General features: G+C 42.5%; 1 protein-coding gene across 2 annotated transcripts; it reads left to right on the top strand.

Annotated features, from left to right (window-relative positions):
• The first annotated feature begins 773 nt into the window (after positions 1 to 773).
• On the top strand, positions 774 to 14,489 carry LOC311237526 (transmembrane protein 127). 2 transcript variants are annotated; one of them, XM_084325454.1, is made up of 4 exons: positions 774 to 894; positions 6,756 to 6,929; positions 7,234 to 7,395; positions 11,561 to 14,489. In XM_084325454.1, the coding sequence occupies exons 2-4, from the start codon at positions 6,758 to 6,760 to the stop codon at positions 11,917 to 11,919; spliced, it is 693 nt and encodes a 230-aa protein (XP_084181580.1). In that variant the 5' UTR covers positions 774 to 894; positions 6,756 to 6,757; the 3' UTR covers positions 11,920 to 14,489. The 2 variants fall into 2 exon arrangements, with proteins under 2 accessions (XP_084181580.1, XP_084181579.1); XM_084325453.1 differs by having other exon boundaries at positions 778 to 951.
• Positions 14,490 to 19,751: the final 5,262 nt, after the last annotated feature.

Below are 19,751 nucleotides of genomic sequence, written 5' to 3'. Positions count from 1 at the left end.
AAATGACAATAAAGAAATATTATATATATATTTTTTTATATGAGAATAAAGGGTAGAAAACTAGATAGAATTATCAGCCAGACAGGTGAGACATGTATACTCTATCGGTAATAATAACACAATGTGCATATATATAGCTAACTAAGTCTATTCTGTACAATGTGCAATACTCCATACTGAGTTCCCGGTATAAGTAAAAAATCAAATAAAAATTATATATATAATTAAGCAGATTATCAATACATATTAAATATGTGTATGCGAATAAGATCTAAGGTGCTAATAGATGTGAGTCCATGCAGGGTTAAGAGTAGCAGGACTGGACAGCACACAGGCATTTTGGGAGACTGGTACTAAAGCAACAAAAGCAAGGGCACTCCTACACCTAAATATTGTAAATGGATATAGGCTATATGTACACTAAAACCCATATCCAAGAAATACATAAACTATTTTAAATGGGCATTATGTCTTCTGCATAAAAAGGGTCTTTGATTTCACTGTACAACTAGATTTTCACCTTAGAATTGTATTCTAATAGTAGTATTTCTGTGCTTTTATTTTAAAGGCACATTTTGTGGAAAGTGTGGAGGTCAGAAAAAGGAGTTATTTTCAATACAAAAATATAAACAAGCCGGTTTATTAACGCGAGGGGTAAAATGGTGCCGACAGTATTTGCTACTTTTTCAGGATATAAGGATGTCTGAATTAAGTTGCCTCCCTTTAATAAGTAACCAATCGTCAAACTCGTGTCGGTTATTTCCGGTCATCCCGGAAGACTCGTAACAAGAAGCGAAAATGAAAGTTAATAAACAACCTCTACATATGAATTCATTATGATTCAGGAGAATGTCAGTCACGAGTAATTACCTTTCTGGGACGTGCTAATATCCCGTAAGACAACTCTGAAGAAATATACGTTTTCCACTTAATTGTATTCCTGTTGGTTTGGTAAGCGATACCACTGCTTTCTATTTGGCTAACCTAGCTAACGTCAGCTAAACTGTTATAGCTGTCAACATTAGCATTATGCGCCTTTCACGGTTGCGTTGCGTTTGATCTGCAAAATTAAAGCCGGCGTACTTTGAATGTAAGCAAACCAAATAACGTAAGTTTATTTGTTTATTACGTCGCCAAATGTAGCAGCAGGCTTTTTGCTCAGCAATTGAGTGACCACAAACTGGCAGCTAAAGTGGGATAAAATGTGCGTTTAAACATTTCAGGAATATTCAATGGTGGAAACCTTCCACGGGAATAAAATTGAATATGGGTTATTTGCAAACGCCGTGTTTACCATGTTTGTTTGATTGATTGAAAACGTTATTAACGTTATGGGTACAAAACAATACAGTACAGCTCAATACTAACAACTGCTAATAAATTATATGATGAATTGAAAATGGGGGACCCTGATGTAAACAAGACGAAAGTCTTTCTCTGGTCTGCAACCCCTTAACAATTGTGTGTATTGAGCTGTACTGTATTGTACCCATTCTGCAATCTGTTAATAACATTTTCAATCAATCTGCTAAGAGGATGAAGACCAGAAAAAGACTTTCGTCTTGTTTACATAAGGGTCCTCCATTTTCAATTCATCAAGACATTTATGACATACAAGACATACAAATATACGGTACTGTGTAAGAAAAAGAGGAAGAAACTGTACATTGAAATGTTACATGTAGAAAACACCATTTCCCATATCATAAGCAGATTTATTACATGGCGTTGCTTGATTGTGATTGGTCAATAGCGCTCGTCATAGGTCCGTTATTACTCGATAACGGACCTCTGCCGAGCAATAATGACCGCTGTTCGCAGCTGTAGCAATCAAGCCCACTGACACACACTGCATCAGTGCAGCCAATCAGACACACCTGCCGGCGAAGCTGCCGGCGATGACAGCGCGGAGCGACAGAACAGAACTGCGTCTGCATTTGATCTCGTCTTGTCGATGGTGTAAAATGAATTAGGTATATTGTTAGTAAGTTAGCCATGTAATAAGCGGGATAATGTATAGCCTATACTCGGTCATTGTCGCAAAATAATTGACCTTCACTGACGTTTAGAACACCTCGGCGAGGCGCCTCGGTATTCTAAACTCCGTGTCGGTCAATTATTTTGCGACAATGACCTCGTAGCTATACATTATCCCTTACATAGCCCCTTTCGTGACTGTGATGCACGCCAACAAGGTTTGGCCGAGTAAATCCACAGTCCCTTGCTCCTCAATAGGAAACCAACCTAGATTTACCCTGAAGAACTGGTCCGACGCGAACTGTTCAAGTATTGCAGAGAAAAGGGGTGGCGCAGTGGGCAAGGCGCTCGCCACTAACGCAGGATATGCTGGGTTCGAGCCCAGCTCTCGGCGTTGCTTCCGGCTTGGCTGGTCGTTCATACTAATACAATTGGCAGTATTAGGGGGTGGGAAAGCCGGTGGGTGGGGATCGGACGTTGTGGACAGCGACTCCTACAGGTCGGTTGGTGTGCCTGTACAGCAGAATCAGGAAGCAACGGGGGCAGCGTGAGCCTCCCACGCGTTACTCCTCGCCGCTGAGAGATCGCGCTGTACAGGTGAAAAGATGCGACAGCTGCCTCCTCGTGTACTGGAGGGGACACGTGATTCAAGGCTTGGTCCACATTGCAGCCGACCAGTGGGAGGCATGGTCTAAACAACGTTCGAGACAGGCGAGGGTAGAATTGGATAATACGAAATTGGGATGGGAAAATAGAAAATGGGGATAAAAAGTAGATAAAAAAAAAAAAAAAAAACGTATTCTTCTTTTTTTATCCACTTTTTCTCTCCATTTTCTATTTTTTCTCCCATCCCAATTTCGTATTTCCAATTCTTCCCTCCCCTGTCTTGAACGTTGCTAGACTATGCCTCCCACTGGTCGGCTGTAGTGAGGATAGAAGCCTTGCATCACGTGTCCCCTCCGGTACACGAGGAGGCAGCCTGTCGCATCTTTTCACCGCAGCAGCTCGAACTCTCAGTGGCCAGGAGTAATGCGTGGGAGGCTCACGCTGCCCCCAATACTTCCTGTTTCCGCTGCACCGGCGTCACCCAACCGACCTGTAGGAGTCGCTGTCCACAACGTCCAATCCCCACCCACGGCTTTCCCACCCTCTAACACTGCCAATTGTGTTAGTATGACGGCCAGCCAAGCTGGTAGCAACGCAGAGAGCTGGGCTCGATACCAGCAACTCCTGCGTTAGTGGCAAGCGCCTTGCCCACTGCGCCACTCAGCCGCCATATTACATTATATCTTTAAGGTGTAATGCATTATATTTTGTCCAGTTCCATCCAGTTTTTTTTATCCACTTTTTCTCCTCCTATTTTTCTGTATTTTCCTCCCATCCCAATTGAGTCATTATGCCAATTCCCCCCTCCCCTTCCTGGTCATTGCGCGCATTTTCCCCCTACTTGCCGGTCTAGGGAGCCCTGAAGTCTATCAGATGCTTCCTCCGATACATAGGAGACAGCCCAGCAGCCTCTTTTCACCTGGCAGCGAGGACTCTCATTGGTGAAGTGTAACGCGTGGGAGGGTCACACTACCTTCACCAGTTCCCTCCCTCGCTGTGCAGGCACCCTGACCGACCTGTAGGAATCGCTGTTTACAACGACCAGAATACCACCCACCGGCTTCCCTCCTGCTGACACTGCCAATTGTGTCAGTATGACGACCGGCCAAGCCGGAGGCACCGCTGACAGCCGGATTCGATACCAGTGTCTCTGCGGTGGTAGACAGACGCTTAGTCCGCTGCGCTACCCGGCCGCCCAGTTCCATACAGTTTTCAACCAACCTACAACGTCACACAGTGCTTTGCTTTTAAGAAGAGTCAAACTCTTTGAATAGGGAGTAATCTGTATCCAACAATCTGTCATACATATCATTGAAGTTAGAGATGTTCCGATACCATTTTTTCCTTTCCGATCCGATTCCGATACCTAAGCTTTGGGTATCGGCTGATACCGATACTGATCCGATACCAGTGCATACATTAAAAAAAAAAAAAAAAAACAATATTATATAAATTATACTTTTTTTCTTTTTCTTTTTTTTATATACAGATGTTTTATATATATACTGTTTTTTAGTAATAACTAGAAAGTAATGGTATTTATTCAACAACAGGTGATTGTATAGATTAGTATTGGTATCATTAATCAATTAGTATGGGGCTGCGGCACTGCAGATATACCCTACTCCAATGATCCGCACGGACGTTAGACGGTGTTGCACTCGCTACCCAGTCTGTAAGTTAGTAGCAGATAGAACGTTCATGTTGTGATTTTCGATGCAAAATAAATATTCAACATTCTCTTTTGAGACTCTGCCTTAGACTCTTATCCTTTGGCACTTGGAACTTGCTGTACTTTGCTTGCAGGTCTGCAGCCATTATTGCTGGATTATGAATAGCACCAACTTTAGCCACGGTAACGTTATCAAGCTAAGCTAGCTGACCTAGCTCGTCTTCCCCGCATTGACATTTGATAACGTTAGTCAGCTAACGCTAGTCAGTAGCTACTTAACTTAAATACGATTCACCGTGGGTGCATTATTGTTGATAGACGGACAGAGTGTCAGGTCCTGGAGAAAGGACAGGCGATCATCTGATTTGATGTAACGGGCGGATGTTGTTCCAACTAGCTAGCTTTTCAGCTAATGCTATCATAACACCAGCAAGCAAAACACATCCCGTCCGAGCTCCCCGTCACACGCTCTGTCGGGGACAATGGAATTTAAGAAAGTGTATCTGTTAAAATGACAAACAGCATCACACTTTAAAATACGTTCATTTTATAATCCTCACTCTCCGCAGGAGATAAATGACGTCATGGGATCGGAGGCTAGAATTTATGTGTACTCGCCGATACCGATACCAGCATTTTAGGCAGTATCGGCGGCATTTCCGATACTGGTATCGGTATCGGAACAACTCTAATTGAAGTCACTGGTAAATTACTCTCAACACAGAATGTTAAGTTTACTTTGGTCAAAAAAACACAACTAACATTGTGCATTTTCCACAAAGGTCAAGAGTACAGAAATGTAAAGGTTTATTTCGGTACTGGGACAATAATCTGAATGTTCACACAGAGCAGATGGCAATATTATACAAAGTACATTAATTAGTACTGATACAATTTATGTGTTAATTTTCTTTTTAAAATAAAACAGGAGTGGAAATTGGTTTGAAATATAAGTGTAGTCTTCATTTATGGCAAAACATCTTAATTTTGCCCAGAGACAGTGAGACATAGCGAGCCCAGAGACAGTGAGACCTAGCCCACACACACAGGTTATGTGTTGCAGAACATTCTCTATTTTTAACTGATTTTGATTAAAAAGGGATCTACAGTATGTGGTTAGAAATTTACCAGAAAGTTTCTGACTAAGGATGATCCAATTGACTGGCCACCAATCGTTATCGGCACATATTCAGTATAAATATGAGATGTGGTATTATAATAAGTTGGTGTCATTGTCACCATAGGCGGCGCGTGGGCTTTGTGAGTAGGAAGGCTGTTAATGTAATGCGCGCAGCGTGAAAAATTTGACCTTTTATTTTTGGTTGCACGCAAACTGTCCAGGTTCTGATTTCATATACACACACACACTACTAGGCTATACTACAGCGAGCCCCACTCATTTATATATAGTGCAAATTAAGTGTTCAAATGAAGGCATCCAATAATATATTAACCATTGTCTTACCTTAATGCAGATAAATGCGACGTTTCGTCTTGGTGAGAAAGACCGTTCACACCCTTAGATCTCATCATGCTTTGAAAACAATGTACATACAGTAGCTCTAAAAAGTTTCCACGATTTGATGAACTCGGACTCTTATCATGTCCTCTTAGAGCAAGCCCTTGTTTGCCAAGATAAAACAACATACAGCCTCAGGTGATCGGTAGTTATGCCCAGGGCCAGCCCGGTGCAGCTTCTAAATTACATTATTTAACCTGAGCCTATGCGTGATTGGTTACTGCCTGTACCTGGAATGTTAAACGCTGCCACCGATTGACACCTTCGTCGTTGACACCTCGGCCAGCCGGCTGCAGCACAAGACACACACAATAGCCAGCAGCCTGTGCATATATTATATACATTTCAAGATTCCGAGCATAATATTCTGGGTAGGCATAGCCCCCCCTAGCCTTATATACGCGCCGCCTATGATTGTCACATGCTAACTTACCTAAAACATGGCAGCAGTGTGAAACTATTACAAAGTGTCTGAGACAGATGTAAAAAATGCCATCTGCAATGTAAACTTACCTGACTCTTATAACAAAATAATCTGTATTGGCCGATATGGCTCATAAGCAATCAGTATCAGTGGCAAAAACATTATAATTAGGGGTATCCCCATTTCTGACCCTTTGCAACTCTAGGTTAAATATTATAGAGCTATCAACAGGCAACACAAAATATTTGAGTTGACCTCTCATCACAATGTTTGCTACTGGTTCTTAGCTTATTTGGGTTAACCAAGGGGCTGTATGTAACACAAGAAGGGCTCTAATGCAGTTGTCAGTTGGGAAATCTGTAACGTTAGTAGTCTACAGTATGTATTTGAAACATACAGACATTAAATGATTAAATACAGTTTAGTATGTAAGAGAGAGGGCCATGAAACAATGGCAGCTATACCAGTGCAATATTGACTGCCGTCTGCTGGCAGAAGTGACTTCTCCAGTAACACCCTGAGCTCATTGCCTTCTCTCTCCACCGCTCCTCCTCCAGCCATGCCTTTGAGTATGTCTCCAGCTGCTGTGAGCCAGTGTTTCACACTGGTCTCACTGTGCACATCCATCGCCGATCCCAATTGGATCCAGGTCAGAAATGGCAGTGATGGAAAACAGCTGATCTATGGAGTGGCCTTCACGCTGCACGCCGCCCAGAACCTCACCAATACAGGTAGGAACTAGGAGGCAAGACCAACGAGTAGTGACTACTGTGCTATCCCGTGCACCAGTGCTCAATGCGGTCTCATCAGAAAATGTAAATAAAGTACTAATCGACCACAGGGAGAAAAAAAGGTTCATGATGCACGTAACGGTTATGTTATAGCCATAAGTAATATATTTACTTATTGTACGAGTAATATATTTACATTTCATATTGGCGAAGGTCCAAAACAAACAATGATTGATTGACATCTTTGTGTGTGTTTGTATGAGTTAGAATGTGCCCATACTGATGTATATTAATTTCCCTGCAGGCCCCCTGGGTGGGGTGAACAGCTGGGGCATGTGGCTGCTCTATGCCCTGTCGGGTCTGTGCTACAGCGCTGTGCTCCTCTCCAGTGCCTCCTTCCTACTGGACTTCCTAGGAAGCAGTCTGTACCACCCGCGCCTCCTCGTCTCACTCTACATCTCCACAGGTAGAATCTCCTTCTGGAAAAATGATAAGCAACATCAGGAAAAAGTTTTGGACGTTGTATTTATTGCATGTAATAGCATTGGAATTTCTGTAGAAAGCCCCAGCACAAAATCTAATTAAATACTATGACATCACCAAAAGTAACACGCATAACGCCAGTGTATCTAGGACCATGGCCGCCTAGTTATAGTTGATTTTTTTTTTTTTTTTTTTTTACCTTTTTACTTTTTTTTTTTTTTTTTGCAATGCCGGACCCCCTCCACGGCAGATTTTTTTACATTTAATGAACACCTGTATGTGCAATTTCCTGCAATATAGAGCCTTCAATCTTGACCAAAATAAAGCTGCTCTTTTCACTATAAAACTCAATTACTAATAATAACTTTCCCGATCCTCCCGAAGCACCTCTGTTCACATCCCAAGCAGCAGTAGCAACTTGTGAACGGACTAGCAACAACAACAACAACAACAACAACAACAATTCATTGACGCTATCAATAGCCCCAGTCAGCGCGGCGGCTGAATGAATGAATCATTGCGCTATCAATAGCCCCAGTCAGCGTGGCGGCTGAATGAATGAATGAATGAATGAATGAAAACTTTATTTAACAGATTGCAGAATGGGTGCTCCAGACTAACTTTTTTCACCACCGTCCCAGAACCGTCCCGAAATACAATTTTAACCGTCCCAAAGTGAATGTAACCGTCCCAAAAATCAAATGTCGTTTCTTTACTTTGGTTTTGTCGTCTATAGTTGTTATTGCCATAAGAAACACCATTCAGAGAAGGGGAGAATAAATTGATTTAGTCAAAAGGCTCCCAGGTGGAAAGATTTCACAAGAATAATTATGATTAATAAAAATAAATAAATATATATATATAAAAAAAAGTGTTTAACACTTTCACTGCCACACACGAGATATCTCGGGTTTCCGATAGTTATGTTGAAAGCCACTCACGAGATTTCTCAGATCTTTTTTTTTTTTTTTTTTTTTAGCGATCTGAAATCATATTGCATCACGCGAGCCTACCCGAGTATACCCGAGCGCCACCGGCGATCATATGTGGAAAAAAGCGCCCCCTATCGTCTCCCAGATGACATAAGGGATTTTGGAATGGACTCAATGAAAATGGATGGGGAAAAAAATCCGGTACTCCACATTTTCCAGTCCACTGATCCAGCCGGGGTTACCACAGTTCATTCTGGAGACTCTCAGCCCCGCGGAATCATGTGTACTACTGTATCACGTTGGATCCATACACTTATCGATTTTTTTGAATGGTGATCAGGAATTGGAATATACCAGTTGGATACCGTCTGATGTCAGGTAAGGAATCTATGTTATCAGTGTTAGGATAATCAGACTAATTTTGATGAAGATATAGGCTGTTTTGTGAAATGGGCTCTTTCGGTTTCACTGGAAAAGTCCAAGAGGAAATGAACACAGCGATTATCCGTACGCGGCGCGAATGTGCTTGCGTGCGCGTATAATATTGATCATCTAGCGTTTATTTGAAAACGATTCATAAATAGGCCGACGAATATCAACGTTCTGGAATATTCCAGTAAAAGACGATTATCACAGAATGGTCTAGAATGAACTGTTTTTTATTTCAAAACGGGTGCTTTTCAAAATGCTCTGAAACGGAAATGAAGCGATAAAAAACCAATCTGCCTTGACAGCACTGACTGGAAAAGTGTTCTTTGATAAGCGACAGGCAGATTAGCCACATAGCCATAATTTAAAACATAGATTAGGCGATATTAACGTTAACATTGAAGTGGACCGTGGCATCAAGGGGGTAAAAAGGAAAACCCGGCGTGGCACTCAAAGTGTTAACAAGGTGCTAGTATAGGGATATTTGGTCACGGTGCTGTTATAGTCAACCAATTGGAGCCATGTTGATTATTCCTTCCATAGGAAAATATATTTAAATGTATTTGTATTTTATTTCGTTTTAGTTTTTTTTGTTATTACAAATGTGTGTGTTTATGGTTGAAAATGTTAGAGATAAATAAAGATCAAATCAAATCTAATATCCCTCTTCTAACAAGAAAGAAAAACGTAGTTTAGCTTTAAACTATATAATGTCATTGCGTCCAGAGATTCCACCTTTGATAACTAAAGTAATGACAGTTGACTAGTAATGAAACATGTCCCTTAGATCGCGCTGTCCTCCTGGTCGATATTGATAACTGCTGCTAAAATAAAATAAAATAAGTCCCGAGTCGAGACTCCGTGCTGCTCCCAACGAATCCCAATAGTATGCAACTGCAGAGCCGCAGAGCCAGGGGCACTTTCAGGTCCGGTCACAGGCCCGCTCAACAGCGCCCCCACCCAACGGCTGAATTGCCAATGGCTCTGCGGCTCTGCAGCTGCATGCTATTCGCAAATCCAGCATCCAGCTCCCGCTGCCCAGCCGTCGTTATCAGAACACTACACATATCATAATGTTTACAGCAAACTGTAGTTGATCACCAGGTATGTTTTATTAACGTAGAATAATTCTTATATATATGCGCGCACTGACAGTCGGCTAATTGACATTTCCTGTGAAAAAAATAAAATCCTCTCCGTCCCGTTTGCATCCCAAAAAAGATTTCTGTTCGTCCCAAATCAATATTTGATCGTCCCCAGGGCAACGGGACATCGTTAGTCTCGAGCCTGTACAATACAGTACGGCTCAATACACACAATTGTTAAGGGGATGCAGACCAGAGAAAGACGTTTGTCTTGTTTACATCAGGGTCCCCCGGCCTCACCATACGAGAAATATTCAGTTTCAATCTGTTTGCGCATTTAGTATACAGTCACAGTGTTCGACTTACGTAATGATCCATTTTGATGTAAAACGCCGAAGAATAATCCTCACAAAGTCACAATGTTATCCAATATCCAGCCTGAAACTTTTCTTCATTGAAACGCCAAACGAGGCATTAGAAAAAGCCGCCTCCCCATTTCCAACATGTCGTATACGTCATGCCGAGGGACCGTGGGGCACTGGATCAAACCATTAAATGTGGGGGGTCACACAATCTTTGGAAACTTAAAAACTTGCTATTAAGTGTCATTGCGTATTATTAATTTGATTGAAATTACGTAGTTATGGTTAGATTTATATATTCATATGATCAAAAAGTGTAGGAGCAAAAGCACAAGTTTGCCCCCCCAAGCTCAATAGTGGTGGGGCACCTGCTTCGACTGCTCCATTATGTAGGCGCCTATGTCTAGGACTGTGTATTGGCAAGAATCTGGTTATACGATACTTATCATGGTGCAGGGGTTACGAGTGAATACATTGCGATACTATAAACACTGCAATATATTTAGTTTTTATAATGTCAAAATCTGAGAAAACACATCAGTAATACACAACGTCTGACTAAAAGTGTTTGCCTTCCTTTGTTTTTTCTCTGCAATTCTAGCAGAGACTTTACTGTGTATTCATCTATAAGAAATAAATACACATTCTTGCAGGATACTATAACAAACATAAAATATAGTAAATGGACAGTAAATGTATCTTTATTTGCTACAATGTTGACATTGTACTATAGTAGGTATGGTCTTTCATTAAAACCATGGTAAAAGTAGAGTGAAAAATCTCATATGGATCTAGTGGAGGAAAGTCTCACACTTCATGATAACACACCTCTAGTGCTGCACTGTATGTGTCCCACTCTGGCTTTTATTCTCACTCACAGTGAATGACACAGATGTGGTGCACTGGTAAAACCCTTCTCTCTGTCAGTCAGTAACTGACCAACAGCACAACACTGATCGATGCAGGAACTGGGAATAAGGGACGCTTGTAAATCTGCCCCCTGTTCCTCCGCTCCGGCCTCACACAGCACTTTTTACCAGTCCTAATTACTACTCTATGGGACTCATTACTATCCTCCCCCCCACCCCTCTCTCTCTATATGTCCCTCTCCCTCTCTCCCCCTCTCTGTTTCTCTCTCTCCCTTTCTCTTTCCCTCTCTCTGTGTCTGTCTCCCTCCCCCCTCTCTCTGTTTCTCCCTCTCTCTATTTATCTCTCTCTGTCTGTCCCCCCCCCTCTCTATATCTCTCTCCCTCTCTGTTTCTCTCTTTTTTTATTTTATTTTTATAACCCCCCCACCCCTCTCTCTGTTTCTCTCCCTCGCACCCTTTTCTTTGCTCCAGTGTTCTTCTTCCTCTCCATCCTGGGAGTGTGTGGAGGCTGCCTGTACATCGTCTATCGTAACCTGCACGGCGGGCGGCTCGGAGAGTCGTGGGCTTTGAGCCGGACATGGCCGGGTGCCGCTTGGCCCACCAGCGGGGGTGTGACGGGTGCTGGGGCAGCGGGGCTACATTCCTACCCCGGAGAGAGCTTCTTCATCGCCATCTTGGGGCTGGTCTTCTCTTGCGTCGCAGCCGTGATCTGTGTCAACAGCCCCCGGGGCCTCACGCCCCCAGCCAGCCACGGGGGCTATACAGCTGTGGTGGAGGTAGACGAAGATGAGGATGTCGGGGAGCACAGGGGCGAGGTGTTCCCTGAATGAGCCTGCTCTGAACTGAATGGAACTAAAGGGAGAGTTGCTCCCCCCAAAGACAAGAACGTTGAATCTTACTGAGGGCACAGTCACCACTTTAAGAAGTTTGAAGGTTCAATATAAGGGATTTGAAGTTAGAATGTGAGTGGCTTGAAGACTATCAATATATTTTGTTTTACAGTGGTTGTGGTCATATGGTCATATTTTTTGCCTTGCCTCACAGGACTTGGTGAAATCATGTCAGGAGTCAAAGAGAAGACCAAAATACTGTATATACTGTAAATACTGACGCGTTTCTTTTTTTTTCCTTCCAGGAGTTTGCACAGCTTGAGGCGCGTTAACTGAAGATAATTTAACCTTTTTAATAATAGAGTCATTGAACAAATTCCTACTTTACATCTGAGGCCTCAAATCAGTTCAGGGTCTTAGTATCAGGTTGTCATTCAGCACGATCAAGATGAGATATGGAACCGCAGAATGTATGTCACCAGTAGGCATGTGCACTACTACAGATTGGTACAGATACTACCGATTGGTTTAGTAAATTATTCTATAGTTGCTATGGCCGGAGAATCAATTATTTGGGTTTTGTCAACTTTTTATCAACTGTTTATCAATTTGCTATGTGTTTTCGTAATAGGCTCCAGAGACATGAGCACAATGTTCATTATCATAGATTGAAAATGGTACACTAGCATGGTTTTATAGGCAAATCTATTTTTAACAAGGGAATTGCATTTCTTTATCTCCAGCTAAACATAAATATACATTTTGTTTTACCATTTTAAAATCAAGTCTTACAAAGACAAATTTCAAAGTAATGTATATCTCATGAGGCTCTTGATCAATTAATCTATTCTTTTTAGTCACTAATAACAAGCAGGAAGGGACTGTATTACTGTCGCACATTCTCTCCCTGTGCCCCGAAAATGTTTCAACCCGTTTCTGGCTCTTGCAGGAAGGGTTTCGACTTCAGAAGTCGATTGGAAGAATGTTGAACATTGTTGTCAAAAGGAAATGGTTATTAGGACAAATTCACATTTTCAAATGAAAAGAGGATGCCGGAGTGAGATTTACTTTGATGAACTCAAACGGTTTTGTTCCCAGGACTCTTTATCACCCTTATTACACTGAACTTTTATAACGGGAACATTACCTATTCCAACTTGTTGAACTGTTTGCAGTGTAGTCTTCTAATTTTGCTTGTAATAAGAACCTTTTTTATAAATGAGGCCCCTGGACCCTAAATTTTGTCGTAGTCTCGGGTTTTGGTCTCGACTTACTCAAATGTTCCGTCAATGATAATACTATAATAACAATAATACATCAACAACATTCATATAAAAACAGAGCATTGAATGCAAACCTCAGCTTTCAAATTAATATATTTAAAGGGGACATTCATTGCTATTCCTTTGACTATTTGGGCAACTTTACACAATACCTGTGAGTCTATGGAACACATCTGTAAAGTTTTTTTCAAAAAAAATGCATTGTTTAGTAAGTGCACCCAGTTAGTATAGTGGTCAGTATCCCCGCCTGTCACGCGGCGGCCAGCCGTGTATAGGTGTAACAGACTGACAGCCCGGGTTTGATACCCCGTTATTCTATTTTTTTTTTTTAGTATTTATAAAATGAAATAAGTGAAATAAATGGCTAATTACAAGATACAAGACACATGCAGTCCATCTGTGTTCTTTGAAAACATAACGTTAATAAGGATTTAAAATATGTTCGCATTCATACGGTAGCTGTGACCGAAAGTGAGGTAGAGGCGGAAGTAGCCGAGTGAAGCCGGGGGAGGAGTTAAAAAGGCGGACACTGCCGATTTCCGAGAGCCTCTCGCCTAGTCTCGCATGGCAGATACGCTTTCACGTCACCACCACACACACATTACACACCTGTCCAGCTCATTATAATGCGATGGCCGTGTGCAAAATTAGATCAGATTCAAATGTACAGCACACCATATACTGCTATAGTGGAATAGAATCATATACCATAATGTATACCATCTTGTTGCGCGCTCCTGGCCGCACGCACACACAACACACTGCTGAATAATTCTGTTTTGCATCAATATATATATGTATACTGTGTATATTGAGGCAAAACAGAATTACAGTATTGAGGCAAAACAGACGACGCATGTGTGTATGTGTGTGTGTCTTACAGCTTGAAGTTTATCATGATGATATGATGATAACGCATAACATAATAAAGTTTTCAATCAATCAATCAAACATCTCATAACTCCCTGGCTGTCACGTGGCTGGTGACTGACAACCTTTCTGAGCCAATAGGCGCTTTGCGCGACCGTAGCAAGTCGCTTCCCACGCGGGAGGCCTATAGCTTATTCCCAGTGGAAGAGTGCTGCCGAGTGCTTCCGCATTTTCCCTGATTGGCTGCGACACGCACCGCGGCAGCCGCAGAGCTCTGCCACGGAGCGGAGCGGCAGAGCTTGCGGCATTATGTAGCCGTAATCCCTGATGTTTTCTGCATCTGCATATTCACGTTCACGTCGTGTGACGTCATACGTCTCACGTTGTATATATTGAAGGAGCGCCAATAAACTTTTCTTGCCAGTGAGTGAACTGAAGTGAGCAGTCATGCGTCTTATTGATTACCGAAGACATTCATTCTAGATACCAAGTATGGTTTCACTACCGCCAACAAATATAATATAATATATCATCTATAAATGCTAAATGCTATTTAGCTATTCCATGGGGGACCCTGATGTAAACAAGACGAAAGTCTTTCTCTGGTCTGCATCCCCTTAACAATTGTGTGTATTGAGCTGTACTGTATTGTACCCATTCTGCAATCTGTTAATAAAGTTTTCAATCAATCAATCAATCAATCAATCAGATAAAGTATACAGTATTCACATAAGGTGCTATAGGTTCCTAGTTGGAGGTCTGGCAGACCAAATTAGCATGGCCAGCAAACACGTCGTATATTTGATTGAAAATGTAAACAAAACACCATTATGAAAGTAACATACCTAGGGCTCCTAGATGGTCCAGTGGCAAGGCGACCGCCACATATGCAGGAGATGCTGCGTTCGAGCCCAGCTCTCTGCATCTGATGTGCAATGTTATTTTTTTTGTATCTACTTTTTCTCCCATTTTCAATTTTTCTCCCATCCCAATTTCGTATCGTCCAATTATACCCTCCCCTGTCTCGAACGCTGTTTGGCCATGCCTCCAATAGCATATGAAGCCAGAAAAAGTCCTGGAACCACTGTTTGGGTACGGTTTGGCCATCGTTAACGGTAACACTTTGTAAACAAGACGAAAGTCTTTCTCTGGTCTGCATCCCGTTAACAATTGTATGTATTGAGCTGTACTGTACTGTACCCATTCTGCAATCTGTTAATAAAGTTTTCATTCATTCATTCAACAATGACCAGCGGGGGCGCTCTCATACAGCTGGTGACAACCATAGATATACAACGGCCCAACGCGCCGGCTTTTTGTTCATTCATTGGAGGAGCTCCCGCATTCAGTTCGATTACAGTTGGTGACTTCATTCATAGGATGCTACAACGTCCTACAGTACTGTATGTCTACAGACTGTATGAATAAATGTTGCTGAATTAAAGAATGAATAAGTTAAACGTGTCAATTCAGCAGTCAAAGTGTATAAATCTAACTTCATTAGACGGCCGACGTACTGTACAGCTCTCTTGTCCATAATCCAAATCTTATCCATAATGGATATATAATGGATATATATTGTCTACCACCGTGGTCTAGTGGTTTGTTCGCCTTCCTCTTACGCAGACGGCCCGGGTTTGATACCCCGTTATTCTATTTTTTTTTTTTAGTATTTATAAAATGAAATAAGAGTTCTAAATGGCTAATTACAAGATACAAGACACATGCAGTCCACCTGTGTTCTTTGAAAACATAACGTTAATAAGGATTTAAAATATGTTCGCATTCATACAGTAGCTGTGACCGAAAGTGAGGTAGAGGCGGAAGTAGCCGAGTGAAGCCGGGGGAGGAGTTAAAAAGGCGGACACTGCCGATTTCCGAGAGCCTCTCGCCTAGTCTCGCATGGCAGATACGCTTTCACGTCACCACACACACATTACACACCTGTCCAGCTCATTATAATGCGATGGCCGTGTGCAAAATTAGATCAGATTCAAATGTACAGCACACCATATACTGCTATAGTGGAATAGAATCATATACCATAATGTATACCATCTTGTTGCGCGCTCCTGGCCGCACGCACACACAACACACTGCTGAATAATTCTGTTTTGCATCAATATATATATGTATACTGTGTATATTGAGGCAAAACAGAATTACAGTATTGAGGCAAAACAGACGACGCATGTGTGTATGTGTGTGTGTCTTACAGCTTGAAGTTTATCATGATGATATGATGATAACGCATAACATAATAAAGTTTTCAATCAATCAATCAATCAAACATCTCATAACTCCCTGGCTGTCACGTGGCTGGTGACTGACAACCTTTCTGAGCCAATAGGCGCTTTGCGCGACCGTAGCAAGTCGCTTCCCACGCGGGAGGCCTATAGCTTATTCCCAGTGGAAGAGTGCTGCCGAGTGCTTCCGCGTTTTCCCTGATTGGCTGCGACACGCACCGTGGCAGCCGCAGAGCTCTGCCACGGAGCGGAGCGGCAGAGCTTGCGGCATTATGTAACCGTAATCCCTGATGTTTTTCATTCGACGCTTAGCTCAACTGGCAGCGCTGCGGACCCTGCGGTCCGTTGGTGACAAGTTTGATTTTTTTTATTTTTTTTTTTAACATGCATTCTTTCGCGGCACCCTGGAGTAGTTGGCCTTAACGTCCATTCACTCGCTCTTAACAACGATCCATTCCCTTAACCTCCATCCACTCCCTGTTTACAAAACCATGTATTATTTTGGCCATTAGTGGCGCTGTTGCGAGTTTGTGGATGCTGCGCCGCTGTATCCACATTTAGGAGAAGAACAGAAGAAGATATCCGTTTTGAAGAGCTGGAGAAAGTAGCGTTTTTTTAAACCTGTTAACGTTTGAAGGTGAGTTTAAACTACTAAATAAGATCCGATTCCTAAACACTGTCACAACAGCAGTCATATTGTATATTTTCAACAATACGTTTGTTTACCAATAGGTTATTGGGTTTGTGTTGCCGCTGGTTCAATTACCGGGGTTCAATTCCCCGACAGGGAGCCATGTGTAGGCGCCAAATCCTATGATGATAAATTGTAACTTTATTGCCCCTTAGAAATGTGGTTTATTATGGTATTCGTGTTTTTATTTGTTTATTAATATTTGTCAATGAATTCCAAGATGGAGACTTACCTGGTCAACTCCCCTTTTTTCCCACGCTCCCCCTAACCACTCCTATAACATGGCAGGTAATTTAGAGTTCATGCAGGCCCAGGTGGAGCGGTACCATATAGTTTTTGACCGCACTCAATTCGCATTTGATTGACAGTTTAAGTTCATGTACATAACCCGTTTTGTTTGTTTTATAGTGGTAGGCAGCTATTGGGGCTGTTGTGACTCGCTTCCCAATAAATCCCGTTTGTTTTGAAAGTACATTGGACCAGCGTCATCTTTTCTTTTGGATTGCAATTCGGAGCGTGTCGGACTAACAACGCATTACCTGGAGCCTCAAGGCAACTGCGGTTCGTATGATTGCCTTTATATTGTCAAAAACTTCCGCTGACAAAGCCGACGGACAACTTCTAAGCGCAACAAGGAAGGAGGTAAAGTAAAAAGTGGATGTTCGTTGTGGATCAAAGACGTTGCGTCTGAGTGGAGTGGATGTGATGAACATAAACGGCGCGGCCATCTTTATTGTTTGAAGGTGTCTTGTGCTGGTGAAGAGGAAAATATAATACGGACTCTGTCTCTGTGGTTGACAGCGATACGGACTCTGTCTCTGTGTGGCTGACAGCGGGTCGGTGTGTGTGCGTTTGAGAGTGGATGACGTCACGCGCAGCATTTGCCAAGTGCGCTGTTTCCCACGCCCTAGCTGCTTCATTCATAAAACACTGTTCTGTTTTAAATGCATACAACGCCGCTGCTCATCTAAATTAGGAGGTTTTCGTTAGCTGCCCACATTATGGAGGAAATGGAGAGTGGTATTTTTGAGGATCCTTTACAAAAATTAAAAGGATCAAGAAGTGCAAAACTGGGTGCACTTACTAAAAAAAGGAATGAAATCACTGAACTTATGGGAAATCATGGAAATGTGGAATTGGTTCACACAAAAATGACAGATTTCTCCAAGTTGTGTGGCGAGTTACATGAACTCAATACAGCTGTAAAGGGTTTGCTAACCAAAATATCCATAGAGGAAACAGAAGAGGACCAAGCAGAATGGTACAAGCCTAAAGCAGCATCACTGCATGCATTTGCTGCCCATGTTCAAACGTGGACTGAAGCGGCACAACCGCATATTGAATATGACAAAGGTGAAGAAGAGATCCACCCAAAGGACAGCGTTTCAAACACCTCTTCAAGGAGGTCATCAAAAGGTAGTAGGCATTCTAATTACTCCTCTACATCCTCAATCCGACTCAAACTACAAGCTGAGAAGGCAGCTTTATTGATCAAAGCAGAAGCATTAATAAAGAAACAAGCACTGGACAAGGAGGAGGCTGTACTAAAGGAGAGGAGCGACAAGGAGGATGCTGAGCTAAAGGAGAGGAGCCGTAAGGAGGATGCTGATCTAAAGGGGAGGAGCCGTAAGGAGGAGGCTGAACTAAAGGCCAAAAGGGAGCAGTTGGAACTGCAAACTGAAATACAAACCACCAGTGCTAAACTGAATGTTTTTACAGAATATGAGAACATTCATGAGATGGACAATAGACCAGGCGATGGAATGAATGAATATTTCGATGAAAGGGAAAGGTCTAAGGAAGCCTCACAAAAGGTTATTCGAGAGGCAATGACGCCCACCTCCACTGATGTCATCACAACATTACCCATCACAAATTCAGATGTGTATGATGTGGAATTCCAGCCTCTTACTCCATCTGCTCAGCTTGCACAGTTGAACAGACACAGCAGCCTGTTACCAGAAAGTGTTCAAACTGTATATCACCCTGTTTACCCAAGACCAAGCAACATAGGAGGGGAGCCTGTTGTAAGACGAAAGGAAACGTCACAACAGCCCCAAATTGGAATGTCTGCTTTAAGGGTCAGCCATGGTGGATCTGCGAAACAGCATGAAAATGGAGCCGTCAGACATGATGGTGCTGTCACTCTAGAAGGATACAGGGAAACACCCGACATGGGCAGGATCGTCGACGTCATGCAACATCAGAATAGTATAACTGAAGTACTGGTGAAACAGCAAAGACTATCATCCTTACCACCTCTCAGCGTACCCACGTTTAAAGGGGATCCATTAGAATACAGGTTCTTTATACGCGCATTCGAGCATGGTATTGAAGATAGAACCGAAAACTGCAAGGACAGACTGTATTTCCTGGAGCAGTTTACCATGGGGCAACCCCGAGAAGTGGTACGGAGCTGCCAACATATGGACGCCTCAATAGGATACACGGAGGCCAAAAGGCTCCTAAAGAAGTATTATGGCAACGAGTACCAGATTGCAACAGCTCACATTGATAAAGCCCTGAACTGGCCAGCAGTCAAAGCTGAAGATGCTGAAGCCCTACAAGCATATTCAGTCTTTCTAACTGGATGCTGTAAAACGATGGACAGCATTGAGTACATGGAGGAGATGGATAATCCAACCACAATGAGAGCCATTCTCTCTAAATTGCCATACAAAATGAAAGAGAGGTGGAGAGGCTTGGCATGTGACCTACAAGAGAAAAGTGGACGGAGAGCTA

This window comes from Notolepis coatsorum (assembly GCF_963971535.1).
Source record: "Notolepis coatsorum genome assembly, chromosome: 11".
Lineage (NCBI taxonomy): Eukaryota > Metazoa > Chordata > Actinopteri > Aulopiformes > Paralepididae > Notolepis > Notolepis coatsorum.
Note: the sequence above shows the minus strand (reverse complement) of the source record. Positions and strands in the feature narration are given on the sequence as shown.

Coding starts and splice junctions, on each gene's coding strand:
- LOC311237526 (XM_084325454.1), top strand. CDS start 6,758: ATGCCTTTGAGTATGTCTCCAGCTGCTGTGAGCCAGTGTTTCACACTG. Junction 6,930..7,233: donor CCAGAACCTCACCAATACAG/GTAGGAACTAGG, acceptor ATTTCCCTGCAG/GCCCCCTGGGTGGGGTGAAC. Junction 7,396..11,560: donor CTCACTCTACATCTCCACAG/GTAGAATCTCCT, acceptor TCTTTGCTCCAG/TGTTCTTCTTCCTCTCCATC.